Raw genomic sequence first — 23,454 nt, forward strand, 5'->3', positions numbered from 1 at the left:
ATAGGCATTCTTCTGGAAGCCAAATATTATTTTCCTGAGATTAAAGTATAATTTTTAAACTGGCTTTGAACATTAATCCCCTAGGCACACCAGCATTCAAAACAGAGTATGGGGGTGCTGTGTTTTAGCTAGTCTTTACAATACAGCTTTTCCTGTAGCAAGGATGGAGGCCCATTGGAATTAGTTGGGCTAGATAACAGTAACATTGGGTGAAGCTGAAGCTTCTGGTCCTAATTCCTGTTTTTCCATCTCCTGTATCATTTTCAAGGGGATTAAGCATTTCTAAATACATATAAATAAAAAAGGGATCAACTGTTTCAAAATACATTAACCATATCCAAATAAAGTACTTCTTGTACAATAAATTTTAATGTACAGATATATACACACACACAAGCATACTACATTGATATACCCTAAAAATCTATAGGAGTAATACTGTAATGAGTCTCCCTCATACACACACATTTTCGGAACAGCAGCAAGTATCAGGTGTAAAAACCAAATACTTTTTGAATAAATTCTGGACTACCTCTGTTTCCGCAATTCATATTTCAACAACAGTCCATAAGAGTTTTCAATCTGAGCCAAGATAAAAAGTTTCTTTTCCTTCCTGTTTTCAATTTAAAAAGCCATTCCTAGAAGTAGGGCTATGGAATCTGTCACCCCTGAATTCCAGTTACTCTCAAATTAATTTCTCTAGTAGGCAGTTTAGCTCTATGCACTGGAGCGTTAATCCTATTGTACGCCAGAGAAGCAATGTATCAATCTCCAACTACTTTAATAAGGTTAAAAATAGTAACCACAGAAGTGAATACTGAGTTTTTGGTTCTCACTATAACAGAAGAAGGTGGGTCACTCCTCAGAGAGCTTAGAGAAACATTAACTAAATTACTCCAGACCTGACACTATGCACCAAATTGTTTCATTGATTTCCTAATGCAGGTGCCTAAATTGGGACTCTGCGGAAGCAAAGGGCAGAATAATTCAATCAAATGCTGGTTTTATATGCTTTAACAGAACAGATGATAGGTGTAGCTATACAATATCAACATGAATTTACATGTATTCCAGGAAATTCCTATAGCTGGGCATGTTCAAAGTTCATGTTGATGTTGCGGGTGAGGAACAGGAAAGGTAACAGTCTCTACTTCAAACACCCCTTCAAGCATTTACTTAAGATGGTACCACTACTGCTGCCACCTGGGAAATCCTGGCAGCTGAATGCACAGGGTGAAAAACTGCAATAAGAGAGAAATACCTATTTTCAAGGAGACTAAATTTAAAAACAGACTAGGTCCAGGTCATAACAGAAAGCTAGTTTCTTCTACCTTTCTCTCACCACAGCCCCCCATTTGCCTTGATAATTAAAAGCAATGATAATTTCAGAAATATGGAATTTTGGTTAATGTCGAAAGACGCTACAAGAAGAGAGTCATCTTGGTGGTTTACAACCTATTTATTGTCCACAGACCCCTGGGGGGTCCACAGAATATGTCTAAGACTTCTAAAAGGGTCTGCACCTCCATTTGAAATTTTTTTAGGGGTCCACAAATGAAAAAAGATTGAAAACCACTGGTCTAGCTGAAGGTTATGAGAATTTATATGACAGTTTAGAAACTTACAAGGGTTGTCTTGACAATTTACTGCGAACAAACACCTGTAAGACACCATTTATTAACAGTACAAGTGAAGTGGTCATTCACTAATATAGAAGTGCTGGTTTTAGCACTATGATTAATGCTATATTCACAGTTCTGTTCTACTTTCAGGAAAGAAACACCCATCTGTAAAAACGGCTTTCAGTTAGAACCAGGTAAATTAGGGCTATAACCATAGGGAGCACTTTTCTGTTTTACCCAATAACAAAAAAGTCTACTATATTTGATATAATTTATGAATGGAAAATACAATCCAATCTTTGGCTATGACTCAATACCTCAAACAAGAGACTTTACTCATTTTTTAAAAGCAGAAAGGGGGCTTAACAGGCCACAGGTATTGTGGGAACAAATTACATATCACTATATTTTATTCTAAAATGTATTGTTTAAGAAAGTAATGAATCCATATGTAAAGACCATGTTAGCTTTAGGATTTGAGAATGCTGTTGATATGCAGTCAAATGCTTTAGATCTTCTGAACCTGGCTACTTGTGCTCAAACACCAAAACAGTGGATTTGAAGACATTTTCCCTAATGAATATTTGATAAGTCTCCTGAAATTCTTCAATTAAGCAGATGTACTCTTCTATACAATGTAATCCAATAACAGTGAATAACTAGCCACAAGTATATATGAAAATAGACTCAGCACTCTTTAAACTGATCTTGGGGCAGTGATTATCCCAGAAAAAGGGGAGAAATTCAACACTTAAATGAATCAAACACATGTCAGGAATATACTGTTGGAGCCGTGTTCCCTCTAATTTTTCCCACCCAGGTGCAGAATGAATTTTGTTATGTGCACCAATACGGAGGTGATGTGTGATACATCACCTTTGTATTGGTGCATAACACAAAATTCATGTGGTGGGCATGGAGCCGAGGAGTTCAGAGTATGGGAGGGGCTCAGGGCTATGGTGCGGGGGGGGGGGGGGGGTGAGGGCTCCGGCTGGGACTATAGGCTCGGGGTGGGGCCAAGGATGAGAGAGTCAGGGCTGGGGCAGAAGGTTGGTGCAGGGGGGTGAGGACTCTGGGGTGGGGCTGGGAATGAGGAGCTTGGGGTGCAGGGAGGGAGAACTCCCCAGGGCTATGGCAGGGAGGGAGAACTCCCCCCAGCTCTCTCTCCCTGCAGCAGCACCGGGCTGGGCAGGAGAGGCACCTCTCCCCGGCAGCGGCAGGTCCGGGCCAGGGCTGGGTTGGGCCTGGGGGAGAGGGCCACGGCAGGTCCAAGAGAAAAACATCTCTCCCCACCGCAGTCCTGAGCGCCTGCACTGTGCTTAATACGCTGCTGCGTGGCCACGCATCTTAGATGGAACTTAGGTTGGGAGATCCTGCAATATAAAGTAAATTTTTTTTAAAATGTCAAAGCCATACTACCAAGGGCATGTAACTGGAATGCAGAATAGCTTTCTCCTAATGTGTATAATATATTAGACATTGCACCAATTTAAAATACCCCCCCCTTTTAACAATAGCGATCTTAATACTGATAGTTATCATAAACCATCATACACTAGAGACAAGGGTGAACAGATCACGTCGAAAAAATTACAGTAGGCTAGTAATTAAACTGAAAAACAAGATTACGTTTAAAGACATGTATCTCAATGAATCTGGATTGTGAATATATTACCTTTGAAAGCATTCATCCGAGGATAATTTCTGTTGAGTTTGGCAATGTGCTGATGTAATTTAAATGTGGGTGGGGTTTGGGTTGTTTTTTTTTAAATGGGTATATGTTTGGGAACTGTGCCTCTGACATTGCACTCCATATGATTTAATAAGAATATGCTAATGAGTATGAATATAATGTAACTGGAATATGCATTTCATGCAAAAGGTCTCTTGTAAAGTATCATTACAAAACTTATAATCTACTGAGTGTGGTCATCCTATTTGTATAAATGTATCATTCTTGTATCTGAAACTAGAAATAAAATATAACTGAGGTCCTATTGTAATTATCCAAAGTGTGGGCCATTAATGGTGGTTTGGAATCTTGATGGTTTTCATTAAGGACACTTCCACTAGGACAATTGGTGGTAAATGGCTTTGTTTACTTGCAAGCCTTCCTGCGAGTCAGGCCAGGAAGAATGAAGGCCTGGGGTCTCACAGGACATGTGACCATGTCATCTGGTACTGGAATCCATCTTAAACCAGGTGCTTTTCCATTTAGAAGGAGGGGTGGGGACCCAGAGAGACAAAAGATTCCTGCCTTGTGCCAAAGCTGTACATGGGGGTGGAAAAAACAAAGGAGGTTCCAGTCATGAGAAATCCCCTAGTTATTATCTGAGCTGGAGCTAACAAGGGGGAAAGAATTGGGCCCAGACTAGGAAGGAGTCTAGTCTGTGAAAGAAGCTTATTGGAACATCTCCGAGAGTAAGATTTACAGCGGACCCTCGCTAGAGCGTGCGTTGCTAGAGCGCGGATTCGCGTATAGTGCGGTCGTGGCGATGGCTCTCACATTTAAATATTTAAATTGGGATCCATGGTAACATGGCCCCCACGTTAACACGGTACTGCGCATGGAGCCTGAACCCCACGTTCTAGGGAGGGTCCGGTGTACCTGTATTCAGTTTCCTACTGTATTAGACTTAGACTTGCATGTTTTGTTTTATTTTGCTTGGTAACTTACTTTGTTCTGTCTGTTATTACTTGGACCTACTTACAGCCTACTTTTTACATTTAAAAAAAATCACTTTTGTTTATTAACCCAGAGTAATTCATACCTGGGGGAGCAAACAGCTGTGCATCTCTCTCTATCAGCGTTATAGGGGACGGACAATTTATGTGTTTACCCTGTATAAGCTTTAGGCAGAGTAAAAGGTTTATTTGGGGTTTGGATCCCATTGGGAGCTGGGTGTCTGGGTGCTAGAGACAGGAGCACTTGCTAAGCTGTTTTCAGTTAAGCCTGCAGCTTTGGGGACGTGGGTCAGACCCTGGGTTTGTGTTGCAGCAGGCTAGCGTGTCTGCTCAACAAGGCAGGGTTCGAAAGTCCCAAGCTGGCAGGGAAAACGAGCTCAGAGGTAGTCTCACCACATCAGGTGGTAGTCCAAAGGGGGTCTCTGTGACCGAACCCGTCACAGTGCCTATTCTGGATTTTTTTGCCCCCCCTCCATGTGAGTAAAGTCATGACATGGATGCAAGCTACTACAGCACACTTGTATGTATTAGAACAGTTTGACACTCTGCTGCCCCCTGCCATTGTTCCCATCTCTGGATCCACAATGAAAGTAAAAATAAATGCATTAAGATACTTGAGATTTTAAGGTTGAATGTGTTCCTTTAAGTCAAGTATTTTCAGGCAAGGCTTCTCATCTCTAGCTTGCCTGAGAGACTGTCGATAAATAACATAGGCTTATCTTTAAGAAAGTGAATCACACAAACTATGTACTGCTAAATGCACAAATAGAGCTGAAGAACTCCCAAGTACAGGAATCTTTATGGCTTCTTGTAAAAATAGATAAATTCAGACTAGAGCAGTTGGTGTTCCTTTAAACACAAACTGCTTCTTAGCATGAATCAGATAGAAACAATTAAAAACCCCAAGACTGCGATTCTTTAAAATTGTGGTCAGAACTGAATTCGATACACTGTGGTTTGCTAGCGCATTGCACCTCTCAAGACTTCAAACCTTCATTAAAAGTGTGGGTTTGCATTTGTGTCACCAGAACATTCGTTACTTATTTTTTTGGCCACCCACTCCCTTTTCCAGTCATGTGCGGCTACAATCTGGCCTCCATCCTGCCCTTCACACATGAACAGGCCATATACAATGAAGTCAACATTTGAAAGTAATTATAGGGACATTTTATGAGAGAAATATGGACAATCTTCAACTCCCACTGAAATGCCATAGCCTCCCTGAGCCAACAGAGGAAACAGTGTGAGTTTTCGAGAGAGATTTTCAAGGGACTGAAAAGGTTTAAGTTCTTGCCGTAAAAGTACAGGTCTATTTTACTCCTCACAACATGGCACTTTTACACGGAATTAGGCCGTCAGAAATGCAAAATTCAGACCCCTTATTTTCCTGAGCAGTATCCACAACCCTTCATGAAAACCTTAACATTCCTATTGAAAGGGAAAAATGAAGGCCACCTAGCTGTTCATCTAGAAGTTAATTCTGAAAGTTCATGTGGCGCCAAGTACAGTGGGATGAAAGAAATGGTTCACGAAGAACATGAAAGTAGAGCACGCCAGGCAACAGCATGGAAACGGTAAACTAAAGAGCACACCTAAGTGGGAGAATGAGAACCAACAACGTCTTGGAAAACTCAAAAGAGAAACGAGAATGTTTAATGTCCAAGGTGTAGCGCCCGCAGCATCAGAGCATTGTGATGCACATTCTAGTGGGGCTAGGCGAGATGGAAGCCCAACACATCAGACAGTCAAGGAGAGTGGAACTGAACTTCTCGCTCCTCTAACGCAAGAGCAACTTAGTGAAAAAGGAAACATTTGGTTTGAGTCAGAAATAAAGTATGGGACAATATTTTGTTCCTCCTATTATGAGCTGGACTAAATCTAGTCCTTTTCCCACTACTTGTCAAGCAGAAGTCAATATTCTTTCGCTGATATTTAACATATCCGCATCCCACAGGAAAAGAAGGAGTAGTGGGTTGTTTTTCCTCTTTGCCAACATACAATAATGGGAGGCCCCATGGCAAGGTGGTGTGGAAAGGGGTGCTTGTTTTCACAATCCAACTGGCAGCCACAACCGAAAACTAGATAGAAAACCCATAAGGCATTTCCTATTACACTTAAGTTAAAGGCAATTCAAAACAGTTTAAAATACCTTGACAGTGTCCTTTTAAATAAGGATTAAGCACTATTAATGTAAGAAAGCATTACCTCAATTGTATTTAGGAATTATGGATTTTTAAAACATTCTGATTTTGTTTGTTCACTGCCTCTATAGAATTTTCAAGCCTATGTTAGGCAGAGTAGAGGGTAATCAGGCTCTATTTGTTTTACAGCTACTCACCTATGTATATACTGCATTATACAGGATTACCTGTAATTTACTATCCCTTGTTGTGTACAATAGAAGACCAATACAAATGAAGACAATAAATATTTAATTTTACTATCTGGAAAGAAGAAATGGATGTGGATCCCTATCATAGTCCCATCTAAATCAACAGCTTGCCACAGACTTCAGTGGTACAAGATTCGGGGGAGGAGGGAAGAGATCACATTTCCAGTTGCTGCTGTATGGGCCTATTTAATATAGTACAGCATACCACAATAAATATAGTAGTCTCAGGAAAATAATCTTTATAAAAGCAGTTAGCAACTGTTGGGTTATATTTTAATATAAATGTGGAATAGAGAAGAATTCTTACTATATCACATAGTAATGTTTCCTGAATCACCATGTTGTTGATACGTATGCAAATTTTAATCAGTAACTCTAAAGCAAGCCCTATAAAATATGACTCCATACCCTCGACAAAACTAAATTTAACTGCAGGCATATGTACTTTGCCTAGTAGAACCATCACTATTACACTGATAGTGAAGAAAGATGGGAAATGTAATAATTCCAATAGGCTATACGATATAGAGGAATCAAGAATTTCATGTAATAAAAGTACCAGTCAGATTCGGTCACTTACTGGTTCTCCATGAATAGCTCGATTGATTTTATAGGGACTATTTGTAGAATTGTACTCAACCTAAGCAAAGGTGACAAAATCTTTCCCAAGGATGAGGGTCTGAGCGTTTTGCTAGCAGACTCTGAAATTCCTTGAAGAACTCCTATCATAAATAGAGAATCTGCAGGCTCTGTCTGGATAAATCAACTTTAAATAAAAGTGGTATGTGTACGTGATAGCAAGTGCCAACAGCAATGTAAATGATTGAGCACACAGGCATTCCAAATATACAGCTTCCCTATCACATTTCCCAGTTTAAACAATTAAATATTAACTAAAACTTCTATAAATTGGTAATAATTTAAACCATCCCTTCTGAACTATAGCTAATTCAATTATGCAAGTACAGCATTATTGTTTAGGGAATTTTAATGGTTATTTTCCATTTGCAGAGCCTGTGTTACATTTCACTGTAATTTAATTGATTAAAAAGCCAACTAGATGTGATGTTATGCGATGTGATAAAGGTAAGTAATACTAACACATGATTGTGTGTGGCACATCTGGATTGTTTTATTTTTAAAAGTCTCTACTAACTCCTTAACTGACTGAAATGTTCATTTCTGATTTGAAAAGGTGGGTTTCAAAAATATCCCTCCAAACTGATTTGGAAAAGAATCAAACAAATTAAATAATTTGGAATTCCACCTGCATTTCACAATTTAATATATATAACACTACTTGTACTGGTAATCTTACTGGATATTGGACTATAGAATATGAAGAGAGACGAGATGGGTAATATACCTTTTATTGCACCAACTTCTGTTGGTGAGCCACAAGTTTTCAAGCTTACACAGAGCTCTTCGTCAGAGCATGATGCACTACTAATGCTAGAGCACAAAAGTTTTACTTGCACACATGGTATTATAGACAGGGGTGTATTAGATACACAGTTAACGTTAAGATGGTTATTCCATTCTTAAACTCTTATCAGTATCTTGTGAATTTCTTCAAAGTTTACCTTTAACTCAAACTATTTTAGCTCTGCAAAATTTGAAGGAAGTAGTTGCATTGTGCAGTGGAATAAAAGTGGTTGCAATAATATTAAAATTGCATGAAAACTGCAACTTAATGGCAATCACTGTATGTTAGCGATTAAAAAGAGCAATCATTTATGAACAGATACCATGCTGTGATCATAAAGTCTCCAAGGGATAAGTATGAAGCTTTTCTTGAAGGCTCATAGTGTCAGATTCCAAGGCCAGAAGAGACAACTCAGTCTGACTTCCTATATAACAGAGGCAGTAAAACTGCCCCAATTCCTAGAGGATTTCTTTTGGAAAAAACATTCACATTTAAATTCACTAAAAATTGTCAGTGACAAAGAATACACCACAACCCCAGTAAATTCTTCCAATGGTTAATTATTCTCACTGTTAAAAAGTGTATGCCTTATTTCCAGTCTGAATTTGTTAAGCTTCAACTTCCAAACATTGGATCATGTTCTAGCTAGACTGAGGAGCCCATTATTAACTGTTTGTTTCCCATACGGGTGTTTTTAAGATGTAATCAAGTCACCCCTTAATATTCTTTGTTAAGCTAGATATAGTGGATAGACTGAAGGAGCTCAATCTAAGGCAGGTTTTCAAACCATTTAATCATTCTCATGGCTCTTCTCTGAACCCTCATTAGGTTCATCACCATCATACCAGGTTTCAGTAATACCCGAACCACCAAATTTATGAACAGGAAGTCCCTTCTGGCTTCAGGCTGGAAAAACATGGCACATCTGTTGCAGGTCACGACTACTGTTCCACCTTTGGCCATCTTGAAATTGCATGTAGACCTGAATGACACACCAACTCTCTCAACTCACTGAAACATTTTGGTTAGCTGTCTTTGTTCACAACTCTGGAGGTCACCTAGCAAGTTACCTCGTACACCAAGTCTCCCTGATTATCTCAGCTCCTCACCACCAGAGAGCAATTACTCACAGAGAACTGAAAGAACAGGAGCTTATCATGCTCCAAGAGTTGATTACAGCCTCTTGGCCTTTACCAAGGCACCAACAAACAGAACGGTCTCAGCTGCTTATTCGGGGGGGAGGGGGGGGCCAAGCCATTAATGTCTAGAGAATTAAGCTCACATTTATGTAAAAGATTTTAGTATTTGCAGCTGTGAAATATAACCGTAGAACTATGAATCAAGTGCAAACAAATGGAAGAAACATTCTCCTTATGAGTCTGCATAGCCACAGCTTCAGTGCCTTTCCTGCTACTTAGAAGTTACGCAAACAATAGTCCAAAATTAACAATACTTTCTGTTCAATTTCATTGCACATACTGAAGAATCCTACAGGAATGAAACTTTCAACCTCTAACGACCAGGCAATTTAAAAAAAGTCATTGATAATCCTTAGTCAGAGTAGATCTAGACAAGCATAGTAAAGACAACCAACCCTGTCTACGTAAGTGTTCCAACCAGTGGTCACACAAATAGCAGGACACATCCAAAAAATGGTTAGTACAGACAATGCCCATATGAGCAAAGTGTAATAGGATGTAATATTTTGTAAATACCTCTAAAGTAAAATGTATCTTTTCCATACGGGCATGACACATGGCACCCACACCTAGAGCACTCTCCACCTGCAGGCCCCAGGCCCCAGCAAGATATGCACCCCTGCCTCAGTTTCCCTCCTACTAAGTCCCCAGAAACAGTCCAAAGAGTCTTTCTATGTGCAAACAGCCCTTGTGGTCTTAATTTATTGCAAAATAAAGCCTAGTGCATATAATGATTCCCAACACTGCAATCCACCAAATACAGCCCTGGCACCCCTCACCGCAACCAGACTCTCCAGCACTGCCCTGTCTTGCCCCCTGGCTTCAGCACTCTGGTTCCGAGAGCCATCAGGCATCACCCTCCACTGGTCTTAGATGTCAGCCCTGTCCACCCTTCTATGGTGTTAGCACTCTCTGGCTCAGGAAGAACAGCTGGCTGGCCCCTCCACTGCTTCCTGTTCATTCCTCTCTCTTCCCAGGGAGAGCCTGGGGAGCTTTCTGCTCTCTGCAGCTTTCCCCAGACACCTCCTCCCGACTAACTCTCACCAAAACTCCCCCCCTGCCAGATTCCTGCTCCTTTTTAGCTCCCAGGTGCTGGACTTTGCTCTTCACTGGCCAAAGTAGGAGACCTGTTCAGGCACAGGGGAGCTATACCTAATTCATTCACAGAGGCTAGAAGCCCTGAGACAGCATGGCATTCTGTACTTTCGCACACATAGGTTAGGTATGAACATACTGAAAGACAACTGTACTGCATATATAAGTATCCTGACTTTCATACAATTAAAATCCCAGGGCTAATATTGTATCATCAAATGCAGCAAGCATTTGATATAACTAAGTAAATAATGCAAGTTTGATACAGCCTTTGGAGAAAAAGAGTCTGTTTAGTGCTGACAATGTGCTCAGTGCTGTATAAGACATTAAGGGAAAGACTGTGCCAGCCCCATTAGTACTATAAATTCCTCTCTGAAATGCAAAAAAAGTTACAAATACAGCTTTTGTATTAGTGGGGCATGAAGGAAAAGAATGGTTAGGCTTCCCTGTAACACACCAAATGCAAGAAGGCAATTCTGCATCACTTCTTCTGATACGGAGCACTGAGGGAAGTAACAGCAGGAAAAAACCCGTGCATTCTGTCACCCGCACCACTGACAAATATCCCTTGGCAATCTAATAAAAATACCAAAAAAAGATATTCAGAATCATATGCAAGACAAATGGAAGTTTAATTTGGTAGCACCACAGAACCACTGCAGTGTGACTACTGATAGATTAACCTTCAAATGTGGAGGCTCAAGACTAGTGTTGCAGGAGTCATGCAGTTCTGGTTTCCGTACTGGCAAGAGCACGTGAATGTGAGACAAGGAGGAAAGGACAGCTGGTAGAGAGTCCAGGGAGCATGTATTTGCTAGCAGCAGAAGAGCCTCCAAAGTAGAAAGCAAGTATCTGAAAGAACTCAAGGGGAGTATGCACAGATATTCCTTGCATTATTTGGCACTTCCTTTCCTTCTATGCATACCAGTCTTACATTTCCATGTCCCTAGAGAGGTTCACTCATTTCATGAAGCAGAACATGAAAAAAAAAAGTAGTGAAGCATTACTAGTAATGACAGACTCAGTCATTACAATTTAGGGACTGATGCACAGGATTTCCTTCAACTTTTAACTTATTCTGATTTATATAGTGTCATAGATGGACACAGTGCTTCAAAAATGAAGTGACTAACGCTCATGAGAAGTGCCAGAACAGGTAGAGAACTGAAACTGACAGCACACCATCTGTTAATCGTGTGCCTCAACCCTATTCTGGTAGAACCAACTCATTAGAAAGAGAGAGTAGTGCATACCCACCCAGGACAGCGGAATGCGTGAAGACATGCCATCTCTTCAAGATAGAGAGGAAATGCCAGAAGACAACAAAGCTGAATACTTATTATCCAGAAGGGAGGGAGGTGAAGTACATGAAGTAGTTAGAGCCACAATTTTTTCCCCATTGACTCTCTCCATAGCATGAGCTTGTATCTGGGCACTTTTAGGGACAGAGGAGCTACTGAGAAAGAGCTCTTTCCTCTATGCTAGATTTCACTGCAGCCAGCGCATACTGTTACGTGGCATTTCAAGGGAAACAGATGAGTAGGCCAGATCATAAGTGCAAAACTTGCAAAAAAATCTGCAATATTTTCCATTACCTACTGTGTACAGTAACGACAAAGTTCTATTTCCCCTCCCAACCCACTGTTCAAATATACTACAGCCACCACACTTTTACCTGACAAACAAGTTTATCTACACTCAACTACTTTAGTAAGCTCACTAGGAAAAAAAGCCAAGCCCTGCAGCATCCTTTGCCCAAAGGAAGTACATTCCTGTAGCTGACAAACCAGCTAGATCAGAGAATTTGCTTATCGTGTACCTGATATTTGTTGTCCATACACTATGTCAGTCTCTTTAATACGGATGTTCCAATTAAATTATGCAACTAATCCAGACCTACAAGTTATACCATTATTCTAAAACAACCTTAAATCAAGTTAAGAATAAAAGGCTAACTACTGCTCAAAGCAACCTAGAACTAAACTAGACCCTGATCTCAGAAAATCAACCAACTTGTCTTTTATTTTTGATTTATGATTTTATGGTTTTATGGGTTTTTTGGTTTATGACATATTGTATATTTTCCATTTTTCTTTGTTTTAATTTAAGACTTTAGCACCAGCAAAAGATGCCAGGTGGGCACTCCCAGAAAAGGAAGTCCTCCATCTACAGAGCAGGTGCAGCAAATACAAGTTCTAGCATGCACATATAAATAACTGCAATAATTAATCTGTGTGGGAGGAAATGTGCCTGCTCAACAATGCATGTAGAAAGCAGGAGTGGCAAAAGAAATCAAACAGATTTTAATAGAGTTGCAGCAATCTGCCTAGTAATTTTAACAAAGGATCTTAACCTATGGTAAACAAAGCTTTTGTAAGGACTGTGCTTATGTCTCCTGTTCCACCTCCCCCAACCTCACATGCAACCACAGGCTATAGTGACTTTTCAGAAATAAGGCAAGAAGGAGGCAGGCTCCGATACCACTACTTTCTCCTTTACCTCCAACATCTTTGCCTAATTGTTTGAAGGCCTAGACCAGGCAGAAATAAGAGCATCTCAACTAGTATATAGGAGTCCAGTATAAGAAGGAGCCAGAAAGTTGCCGGGAAAAATAATCGGCTGTGACACGAAGTGGGGGAACTGGATTAATGAAGACAAATCTTCAATTTTTGATTTATTTGGCTAAGGAGTAATGAGAGAAAGAGACCCCGACTCAGATACACAGGGTAATATACATATGCTATGTTCCCAATTCAGATTAGACCTATACTACCTGGAAAATTTAGAGCTACAATAGCTGGGATGTTTGAGTACCTTTACAAAGAGGGGCTCTAAATCCTACCTGCTCTAACCCATTTTATTTGAAAAAAAAAATTAAAAATTAAAAAAAAATCCTCTTCCCCCCCTCCTCCTACTGCCAACACCCTACTAGTCTCTCCACAGCCACTTCACTCTGTCCTGCAGAGAGAGGGAGTAAGTGAGAAAAAGAGCTGATGTGAAACATATAAAACTCAAATTTTACCGTGCAGCACACAGCATACACAGCACAAAAGGAAGCCCACCTAACAGTTTTGCAGAGGGACACATTCATGTCTGTTGCAGAGTGCAAGGAATTTTGGTCTTACCACTAAGTTGCATTCGTGGAAGGGGAACAATCTGGACACTGGACTGCTGATCCTGTTTCTTGCTGCCGCTGTCCTTTAGGCCCAGGGAACTGCAACCTTCTGAAGTAAACCTGAGTTTGACTAAGAGGAAGAAAATTTCATCTATCCTGGGCTCAAAAGGTGCCTGAAGATGATACAGGTTTTTGGTTGGTTGGGGGAGGAGGGCGTAGGGGCGGGGAAAGAGTGGAAAAGGGTTCCTAGCTCCATTACCGTGATTCTTGTGTCACTGAGTCTCACACAGAGGTATGGAATTCCCACGATGGGGTAGGTGAGGCTAATAGAACACTGATCCTGGGAGGAAGAAGGGCCTGGGCAACAGGAGGGGCACATAGGATAACTTCAATCCTGTGACTGCTCCAAACACCTCTTTTGAGGAGTTGCTAGTTAGAAGTTTCCCTGTGAAGCTCAATCAGCCAGACTGATAAGCACTTAGTGCCAAGATCTGCTTGGCATCAATTGGTTTGAGCCACCTAATTATGCAGAAGGATAGGGAAGCTACCCAGTTTCTAAATCCCAGAAGCAAAAAGCTTGAAGGACTAGAGAGGCTCGGGAGAGACACCCAGAGAGGAAGACGACCAAACACAAAGGAACAGCGCAACAGGCCAGAGGAAATAAGCAGGATTTTCCCCTCTTTGGGGGGTTGGATGCAAGGAGAAAGGGAAGAGGCTGCTGCTGCTCCTCCATGCAGTTTCAGAAATACTAGAAATATCTAGGTATGTTTTGGGGTTGTGTGCTTTGGCAGGCACTCACCTTCCCAAATCATCCCCCACTAGTGTTAAACATGACAAGTCCTGGGCAAGTCCTTTATTCTCTTTGTTCTTCACAAGGTTACCTGACACCTTATAAATCTCTGGCAATCCACTGTTGTTTCCAATTTGTGTCCTCTACACATCCTGTTTATAAGGATGACAAGAATGTACTCACAAAGAAGTGGAAATGTTAACTGCATCATGTGTCACTGATTGTCCCCTACTGGAAATTAACAGTTTGTTGGGTTTGGGGGCAATTATTTAAACTGAGGAAAAGCATTTAGGGTAAAGGAAACAGTTTCCTGTAAATACCAGGTTGGATTACCCAAGCACTGCTACCTAACATGTATATTTATTAACCCACCTTTATGGCGACAATGTTGCCAGATGCAAGCTTATGAAAGTGAGATGATAGGGGCAAGGTCATGCTATTTAGACTGTCAAGACCAGCATTTGTTCTTATTTTTGAGCTCTTAGAGAAGGTGCAAGCCCCATGTCTCTCTCAATGGGTGTTTCTTACACTACTACATACACAGCAGGCTGGAACGGAAGGGTAGTTTGGAAGGATGTCTCCCAAAGGAAAGTTATCATGATGCCAGGTGAATTTACCTATTCTGCAACAATTCCAAAAAGGAGGCCAAGGCACAGTGAAGAGGAATTCTGCAACATTTTTGTTCTGTCCAGCTCTACTCTCGGAATAGGGCTCTCACTTTCTGGTATAAGGATTGCTATAACCAAAGACTCAGACACACCTATTTGTATTAAAAGACTCCTAAGGATTATAGCTTTTGCTGCAACTCTGCAAACTTCCTTCTACAAGGCAGCAATATCTAGTGCACAGAACAAGGGACTATGTATTAGGGTTTTATTGCCAACTCTATCATTAGCCTGTTATACGGGTTTGGATAAGCCACCTAAGCCAGTTTTTGCAAAATCTCCCACTAGTTTTGGTGTTCACCTGGAGATGGACATTCCAAAATGCTGAGCACTCTCAGCTCCCAATATTTCAACTGGAGTCATAGGCATTCAACATCTCTGGCGGGGAAAATCTACCTCTAGGCACCTCAATTTAGATCCAATAATTAGCAGCCATAAAGGAGCCCTGTATCAAGTTTCAACTGTAAGGAAGTTTGTTTCAATGGGGCAAGTGATAACATTTTACCTGCAAAGCTACACCTGGCCACCAAGTTAAGACAATGTTCCCTCATTCTTACACGGAAAAGCAATCCTTTGCCCGTCAAGCCAAAAACTTTATTCCTATTTCTTTCCGCTTAAATTTTTCTCAATAAACTTGCAAAGGGACAACATCAGAAAGTTTAAAAGCCTAACATTTTGCTTGTCTTTATAAAAGTTTCTTTCCAACCATTCTAATCAAAAACTATATTTCATTCTTATTAAACTTACACTCATTTTTGCAAACATCTGCTACAGCAAAGTAAAGGGGCTCTGAAGTGGGCATAAATCAAGTTCATAATGTTTTTTCCTAAATGAAACAAAGCACCATGCTCACCACTCACAAGCAATCCTGACACAAACCAGTGCTCATGTGGTTAAAAGAAAAAATTAGCAATCCAATTGCAGCAATTGCCTCCTTTTGATGTTCACTTCATGGTGACCAAAAAGGGTGAGCAGCACTGAAATGAGCTGGGTGTATAGCATTTGGCATGTACAATGGTTGTAAAGATTTGAGCCTCTCTACTGCTGTAGTGGTGCAAGAGTGGAAATAAGGAATATTGAGACCTTGGAATCAGACAGACTACAGCACTCTGCAGTCCCACTAGCTGTTTCAGAGGTTCTCTTTTCAGGGGTAGGCTAATAGTGACCCTACTCTTCACTTTGTGTTATTAAATGCAAAGTTAGCAGGTACAAGTCAGTACTGTGATTTGACTAAGAACAAGGCACATATCTGGCTGTATGACACCCTACCTGAGCTAAGATAATTCCTCTCTATAGGGGCCTTTCCACCATTTGGTTTAAGTATCACAGATGGCCTCAATATCCACATCATCAACTCCTCCTGCTGGTTCGCTCAGGGTTGTATGGTCACTATGACCCTTTCCCAAGTAGTTACTGGCTCCACCTCACAGAGCCTTCTACTCGCTACATCTTATTTTTGGGAATGGAGGTAAGTCATTGAAAGTTGGGCCTTTTGAGGGTAAGGCTCAGGCCTTCACTCCAGGCCTCCACTCTCAGCTAGGCAGAAGAATAGGTTCTGATGGTCTATCCTCTGGAATCTAATGAGTTCCACTGACTAAGGCCTATAAAAGATCTAGCTGTGCTACATCAAAGGAATGCATTTTGGATAAAAGGTGTGTCATTAGAAGGTAATGCCACTGTTCAAGTATATTCTCACTAAAGCCCAATCCTTCCTCAATGACAGTGTTCTGCAGGCAAATTCCACCTTTGGTCAATTGTCACTATTTATGTTTTTCCCTTTTGTATTTCTCACAGCTGTAGACAATAAATGTCAGTTTCACCATTCAGTTCCTGTTGTTGCACTGGGTTGCAAACACTGGAACATCCAGCTTCAGTTACAACGTTATTAGCTCATGTGTATTGACTTTTGTAAAAAGCTTGCTTTTTTCCCCCAAATATGATACAAACTTGATCCAAAATTTTAAATTAAACACACGATTAAGAATTGTGTCTTGTATGGGAGTGGATGGGTCATTACACAAAAGTAAAACTATTTCCCCATGTTTATTCCCCATCCCCCACTGTTCCTCAGAAGTTCTTGTCAACTGCTGGAAATGGCCCACCTTGATTATCACTACAAAAAGGTTCCTTCCGCCCTCCCCCCAGCTCTCCTGCTGGTAATAGCTCACCTTAAGTGATCACTCTCGTTACAATGTGTATGGTAACACCCATTGTTTCATGTTCTCCATGTATATAAATCTCCCCAGTGTATTTTCCATTGAATGCATCCGATGAAGTGAGCTGTAGCTCACGAAAGCTTATGCTCAAATAAATTTGTTCGTCTCTAAGGTGCCACAAGTCCTCCTTTTCTTTTTGCGAATACAGACTAACACGGCTGCTACTCTGAAACTTCAGATAAACTGTATATTAAGAGCCAAGTGACCTCACTTTTGCATGTAAGTAGCACAGGATGTGCTGTACTTAAATTTGTAAAACTACAGAAAACAGGAGATGAGACACTATTCTTACATAGGTTTCAGAGTAGCAGCCGTGTCAGTCTGTATTCGCAAAAAGAAAAAGGAGTACTTGTGGTACCTTAGCGACTAACACATACCAGTTGCAAATATTTCTTTCCTCTCTTCAGTCAATATCAGTTAAGGATGAAGTTGGGCCAAATATGGTTTGGTAAGTAATAGCAGTCCTTATTTCAAGTGGGGTATCAATGCAATATATACTGATGCACAACACGGAGCTGATACACACGGATCAGTGTGGCATTAGACAGTTTACTGAAGTTAGCTAACAATCAAGGAGATACGTGTAGAGAGAGGCAACCCACATGGGTCACTAACCCCTGGCCTTGCCTAACGACTGGGGTAGAAGAAAGAAGCAATTACATTTGTACTCTTCGCCCCCCGCCCCCAAACTTACTTGGCCAGTGATGCCCGTGATGAGAGCCACCTTCCTGGGATTCATGTCTGCACAGTCCTCTACAGCGAGTGCAGAGCTGGGGCAGGCGTCCTGTGCCATAAACCTGGAGGGGAGGGACCCGGTTGCCGGTACTGCGGTTTAGCAGGAGTGGGGAGGAGATCGTGACCAAGGTGCAAGAGGTGGAGCAGGGAGTAAAGAGGATAAGGGAAGGACCTGCGGAGGCTGCCGCTCGTGGGAGGAGCGGGGCAGTGGGCTGCTGGTGCTAAACGGGGAGCGGGGCGGGCAGGGGCAGTGGCTGCAAGGTGCTGCCTAGACCAAGGATGAAGAGTTGGAAACTGGGCTACTGCAAGGAGGCGGGGTCTGCCAAGGCTGCTGCTGCCGGGCGCTGGTGCATTTCCGCGTCCCCTGAGCGGCTCCTCCCTTAAGGTGCAGCCGCCCAGGTAAAGCCCCGCACTCCGCTCCCGGCAGCAGCCCCCGGCTCGCGCTCGCTCGCTCCCAAGCACGCGCGTGCTCCCTCGCTCCCCTGCTTGAAAAGCAGCCACGGCGGCCTTAGCCAACCAATGAGGAACGGCGTCGTTTCCTTAAAGAGACAGTAGCCCCGACACGGAAGCCGGTAGCGTCGGGTTAGGAGGAGAGTGGTGGGGCCGCTGATTGGATAATGGAGTAAGGTGGGGGCGGGGACTGCGTCAAGTCTCAGGCCGGCTTCGGCCGCGGCGGCGGCAGCTGCCGCCAAAAGCGAGACCCCAACTTCCTGATGCAGCATCGAGGAGGCGGCGAGTGCAAGAAGCGACATCAGCTCAGCCGAACGGCTGCGCCTGAAGCCCACAGCGCCCCCTGCAGCGTGGAGGCGCGAACTGCTGCCGCAAGCCCCTGCTGGGAGCAGCAGCCGCCGCCGCTCAGGGGAGGCGCCACTCACCCCTCTGATTAGCGTGCGCAGGGGCACAGCCCCTGTTCCCCGAGCAGGCGCCAGTGCAGGCCCGTGCCACCGGCGGGAACTAGCAGAGGCAAAGAGAGGAACAAGGGCAGGAGAAGGCGGGAATATTGCTGAGCGTCCCGTTGCAGTCAGCTCTGAGCGGACAGCGCCACTGCCCAGGGGAGGGATTTGGGGACCCTGGACAAGGACAAAGCCACTTATGGTCTGGTGCTTTGGGATCCCCTCAGGGAGGCGGCTGGAGAAAGGCAGAGCTCAGCCCTCTTGCTACATGTTCAAAACTCATGAGTCCATCCATCAAGACTGGTCGTTTTACAAGAAAGATGCTCAGACTCTTTTTTTATTTACCTTTAAAATGCACTGGGTTCGCATTTTCAAGCTTTTCTCTACAACCACAAGATGTGTGACCCTAAGAGCTCCTCCCTGCTCACTGACACAAGGCCCACTCTCGTCTAACTCATAGCACACAATGCCACACTCATTACTATCCCAAACACCCTGTGGCAGCCTGGCTACGATTTAGTCATGGGGGTAATGGATTCCGTGACTTCTAAGGCTTCAGGAGGCGGAGGAGGGACTGTGCGCCCCTGCACTGCAATTGGGGCTGGAACCAGGAGGACGCTGCAGCCCCTGCCTGGCAGCTTCTGCCAGGGGCTGCAGCCAGGGCCGTGCGCCCCAGTCACGTGGCGTCCCAAGCTTGGTGGGGTGCAGGGCTGAAGCAGGAGCTGTGTGCCCCAGTCCTGGGGACCTGGGCTTGGTGGGGGCTGCAGCCGGGGCCGCCTTCCATCAGGGGCTGCAGCCGCGGCAGTGCAACCCAGGCCCGCAGGCTTGGGGGCTGCAGGCAGGGCTGTGTGCCTTAGCCCCACGGTGTCCAGGGCTTGTCAGGGTCTGCCAGCAGGGCTGCCTTCCACCAGGGGCTACAGCTGGGCTGTGCAACCCAGCCCCACAGCATCCCAGGCTTGCGGGTGCAGCGCTATACCAGGGCCCATGCACCCCAGTCCTGGGCTTGGCAGGGGCTGTGCACCCTCCTCGTTCCCAGGGCCATTCGCTTCTTGTCCAGGGCCTGGCAGGGGCTACGCACCCGTCCTGCAGCTGCCACCAGATCTGGAGAGGGGCTGTGCACCCAGGGGGGGTTGGGGGGGGGGCTGCTGCTGCTGGAGCCAGGGCTGTACACCCCTGCCATAACGGGGGACTTGCTCTTTCAGTCCCTCCCCCTTTACTAAAAATAAGCAGGAGGCAGGGCTAGGTAAGTCATGGACGGGCCGGCCTCCATGATTTTTTGTTTATTGCCCATGACCTGTCTGTGACTTTTACTAAAAATAACCATGACAAAATCTTAACCTTAGTCATAATATGTTTCCAGAAGGTATTTTGTAAAAGGTATCAAATGTAAACTAATGACACATAGGGCAGCAATAGCATTGTGTGATGTATGTACACATTATATATAAAGAAGTGTGTATGTGTGCTAGAACTATGTTCTTAAAATGTATTGCGGAAGCAACACATAAATCAAGTCTGTCCTAGACGTATGAATGGTAATTTGCCTGTCTGCCTGGCTTGATTTACAGGCAGAGGACAATGAAAATACATTTTACATACAAGATAAACAAAGCATTGAAGCTAAGTAGTAGCAGAGGAAACAGGAGGAAACAGCTTAGCGAGCACACCAGAGGACAGTCTGCACCCCCCAGGAAGTGGGAGCAAAAGATACATTCAAACTGGAACAGGTGCAGAGAAGGGCTACTAAGATGAGCAGAGGAATCAAAAACCTATGTTATGAGAAGAAACTCAAGCAGCTTAGCCTGTTTAGCCTAACCAAACAAAGGCTCAGGGGAGATATGATTGCTGTCTATAAATACATCAGAGATAAATAACTCCCTTCCCTCCCTGGTATTTAAGTTAAGCACCAATGTGAACATAACAATAAATGGATATAAACTGACATCAACAAGTTTAGGCTTGAAATTAGGCAAAGATTTTTAACCATCAGAGAAGTGAAGTTCTGGAACAGCCTTCCAAGGGGAGCAATAAGAGCAAAAAAACCTAACTGGCTTCAAGACTGAGCTTGATAAGTTTATGGAGGGGATGCTCTGATGAGACTGCCTACAATGACATGTGGCCCATGTGCAACTGCTAGCAGCAAATATCCTGCATGGTTGGAGATGGGGCACTAGCTGGGAAGGGTTCTGAGTTACTACAGCAAACTCTTCCACAGGTGTCTGGCTGGTAAGTCTTGCCCACATGCTCAGGGTGATGGCCCTATTTGGAGTCAGGAAGGAAATTTCCTTCAGGTCAGATTGGCAGAAAGCCTGGGGGTATTTCGCTTTCTTCTGCAGCACGGGGCACTTACTGGTTTAAAGTAAAATAAACGGTGGATTCCCTTGAAGTCTTTAAATCATGATTTGAGGACTTCAGTAAGTCAGCCAGAGGTCCTGGGTCTATGCCAGAAGGGGGTAGGCAAGAATCTGTGGCCTGCAATGTGCAGTAAGTCAGACTAGATGATCACGATGCTCCTTTCTGGTCTTAAAGTCTATGTCTTCCTGGCTCCTAAGATAAAGACAATAGCCTTTGAAAAATATAAGGGGAAGCAAAAAAGTCATTCTAGTTATCTGTCACTTAAGAAACAAAAAGAGACAGGGTTCTCTGATTCCTGTGAAAGTTGGATCCTAGAGCAAGGAGGGCTAGAGTTGCTAGTAACTGGATGTAAGTGAGAAAACTGCTTAGGCAATGATTGTACCTTGCTAAACTTAAATTTTTGGCACTAGAAAGTGTGTTTTGTTTAGTTTGTAACCATACTTGTCTCTTGATTAATATCACTTAAATAGCCACTCTTTATTAATAATAAAGTTATTTTTATGGTAAACTACCTCAGTGCTGTTAGACTGACGTAAAGTGTGAGTCTTCAGCTAAACTAATAGGCTGATGCGTTGTCCATCTCTTTGGAGACAGCAAACTTAATTTCTATGAGCATACAGTGAGAGGGACTGGACACTACACTGATGGTTACCTGCAAATCAAGATTAAGACTGGCAGAGGTTTGAGGAGTTTGCAGGTGAAATTGACAGATTGGTGTGGCAGGAAAGCAGACGCACAGCCTAATCTCCTGCAAAGCTCACTCTTGCTAAGGCTGAGGGGTAACACAGGGGCTTAGAGGTGTGGAAGGCCCTGAGGAGAGAGTCACATTCAAGGTTGCTGGTTTTTTATTTGCCTTTAAGGTACACTTGGTTCACATTTTCAAGCTTTTCACTACAACCACAGGAGTTAGAAATTTCCTTTTGTGTTATTATTTAAAAAGATCAATCATACAGTATCATAAGGGTTTTAAGGCCTTTTATATCACTGTTACACAGTTTCCATAAGTCTTGTACAGAATATGTCATGTAAGGTATCAATGGAAAAGTTATGATTTGCTAAGTATGATTAACCTGATTAAATCTGTGTATCATCTTTGTATCTAAAGGTATGAATATTGGTTATATACTTGTATCTAAAACATGGGTCATATTCCTCAGTAATACCGCCTCAGATAGATTTGCATTAGGGCTAGACAGCTACGTGTTGATGGCCCATTGAGGACACTCCATTCTAACAATGGGCCATTGAAGAAATTCATCCCCTCCAGATGGCTCCTTGCTATCTGAGGCATCCTCAGGAAGAACTAATGGCCAACCCCTGTGATTCAGCAAAACATATAGGGGCGTGTAATATGCTCATGTGACCCTGGACTCCATCTTGGGCCAGTAACTTTATACATATGTGGTCTGTGTTTGGTACAGTACATTTCTATGCACACAGCAGAGGGTATAAATGACCTCTGAGACACCCCCATTTTGCCTCTTGCCTGCTCTAATTCCCTGGACTGTGGATTTACAATAATAAGGAGCATATTTAACTATGGACTGAGGACCGTCCAATCTTTTGAAAGCTACCAGAGAGACAGAGAAGCTAGCAGTCTAGTCCAACACTGCTTCAAACCTGATATAAAGGACTTTGTAATCATTTGTCTGTATATGATCTATTAGTTTTAGTAATAAAAGAGCTATAAATGGCTAACTAAAAGTTTACTAAAGATTGGCTGACTGTGTGATATTCAGATTGACCTGGAGGTATGTGTCTGATCCTTTGGGATTAGAAAGATCCTCACATATGATGAAATGGGTTTTCAATAATCTCTCACTATATTAGATTGGGGTGCCTAGATGAGAGGCAAAGGCTGGAATGCCTAAAAGGGACATGTCTGGCTTTGGTGAATCTAAATTATAGAATAAACCACCATGGGGGGGGGGGGGGGAGGCAGAAGAGAAGAGGAGAATTGTCTGCCCTGACTGTGGCATTCTCAGTGTGGCCCATCCCAGGCCCTTGGTCACAATCTTCGCCTAGTCTAGGAGCAGGGGCTTTAAAAGACACCAGATACTCACAACTTCCAATAAAACAGCATGAATTAGTCACACTGGATTGTAAGGGTATGAAAGGGCTATTATGTTTGTTTGGAATCTAAGGACACAGAAGAAAGTTCTGGAACTGAGAGGGGACAAGAAATCAAAACTGCAACAATTTTATCCCCCTCTCCCACTCCACATCTGCCACTCTTATGTACCAAAACATTTGGGCAGTGGTAAGG

The 23,454-nt window shown here is 43.0% G+C and overlaps 1 protein-coding gene across 1 annotated transcript in view; it reads right to left on the reverse strand.

Annotated features, from left to right (window-relative positions):
* The window catches only part of GMDS (GDP-mannose 4,6-dehydratase), a 550,335-nt gene extending 531,910 nt beyond the window's left edge, over window positions 1-18,425 (reverse strand). Inside the window, exon 1 of the mRNA XM_074944947.1 lies at window positions 17,900-18,425. Within this exon, the coding sequence (XP_074801048.1) occupies window positions 17,900-17,998 (99 nt within the window). The 5' untranslated portion in view covers window positions 17,999-18,425. The remainder of the gene's footprint in view (window positions 1-17,899) is intronic.
* Between the last annotated feature and the right edge of the window lie 5,029 nt (window positions 18,426-23,454).

This window comes from Natator depressus, chromosome 2, assembly GCF_965152275.1.
Source record: "Natator depressus isolate rNatDep1 chromosome 2, rNatDep2.hap1, whole genome shotgun sequence".
Taxonomy (NCBI): Eukaryota; Metazoa; Chordata; order Testudines; family Cheloniidae; genus Natator; species Natator depressus.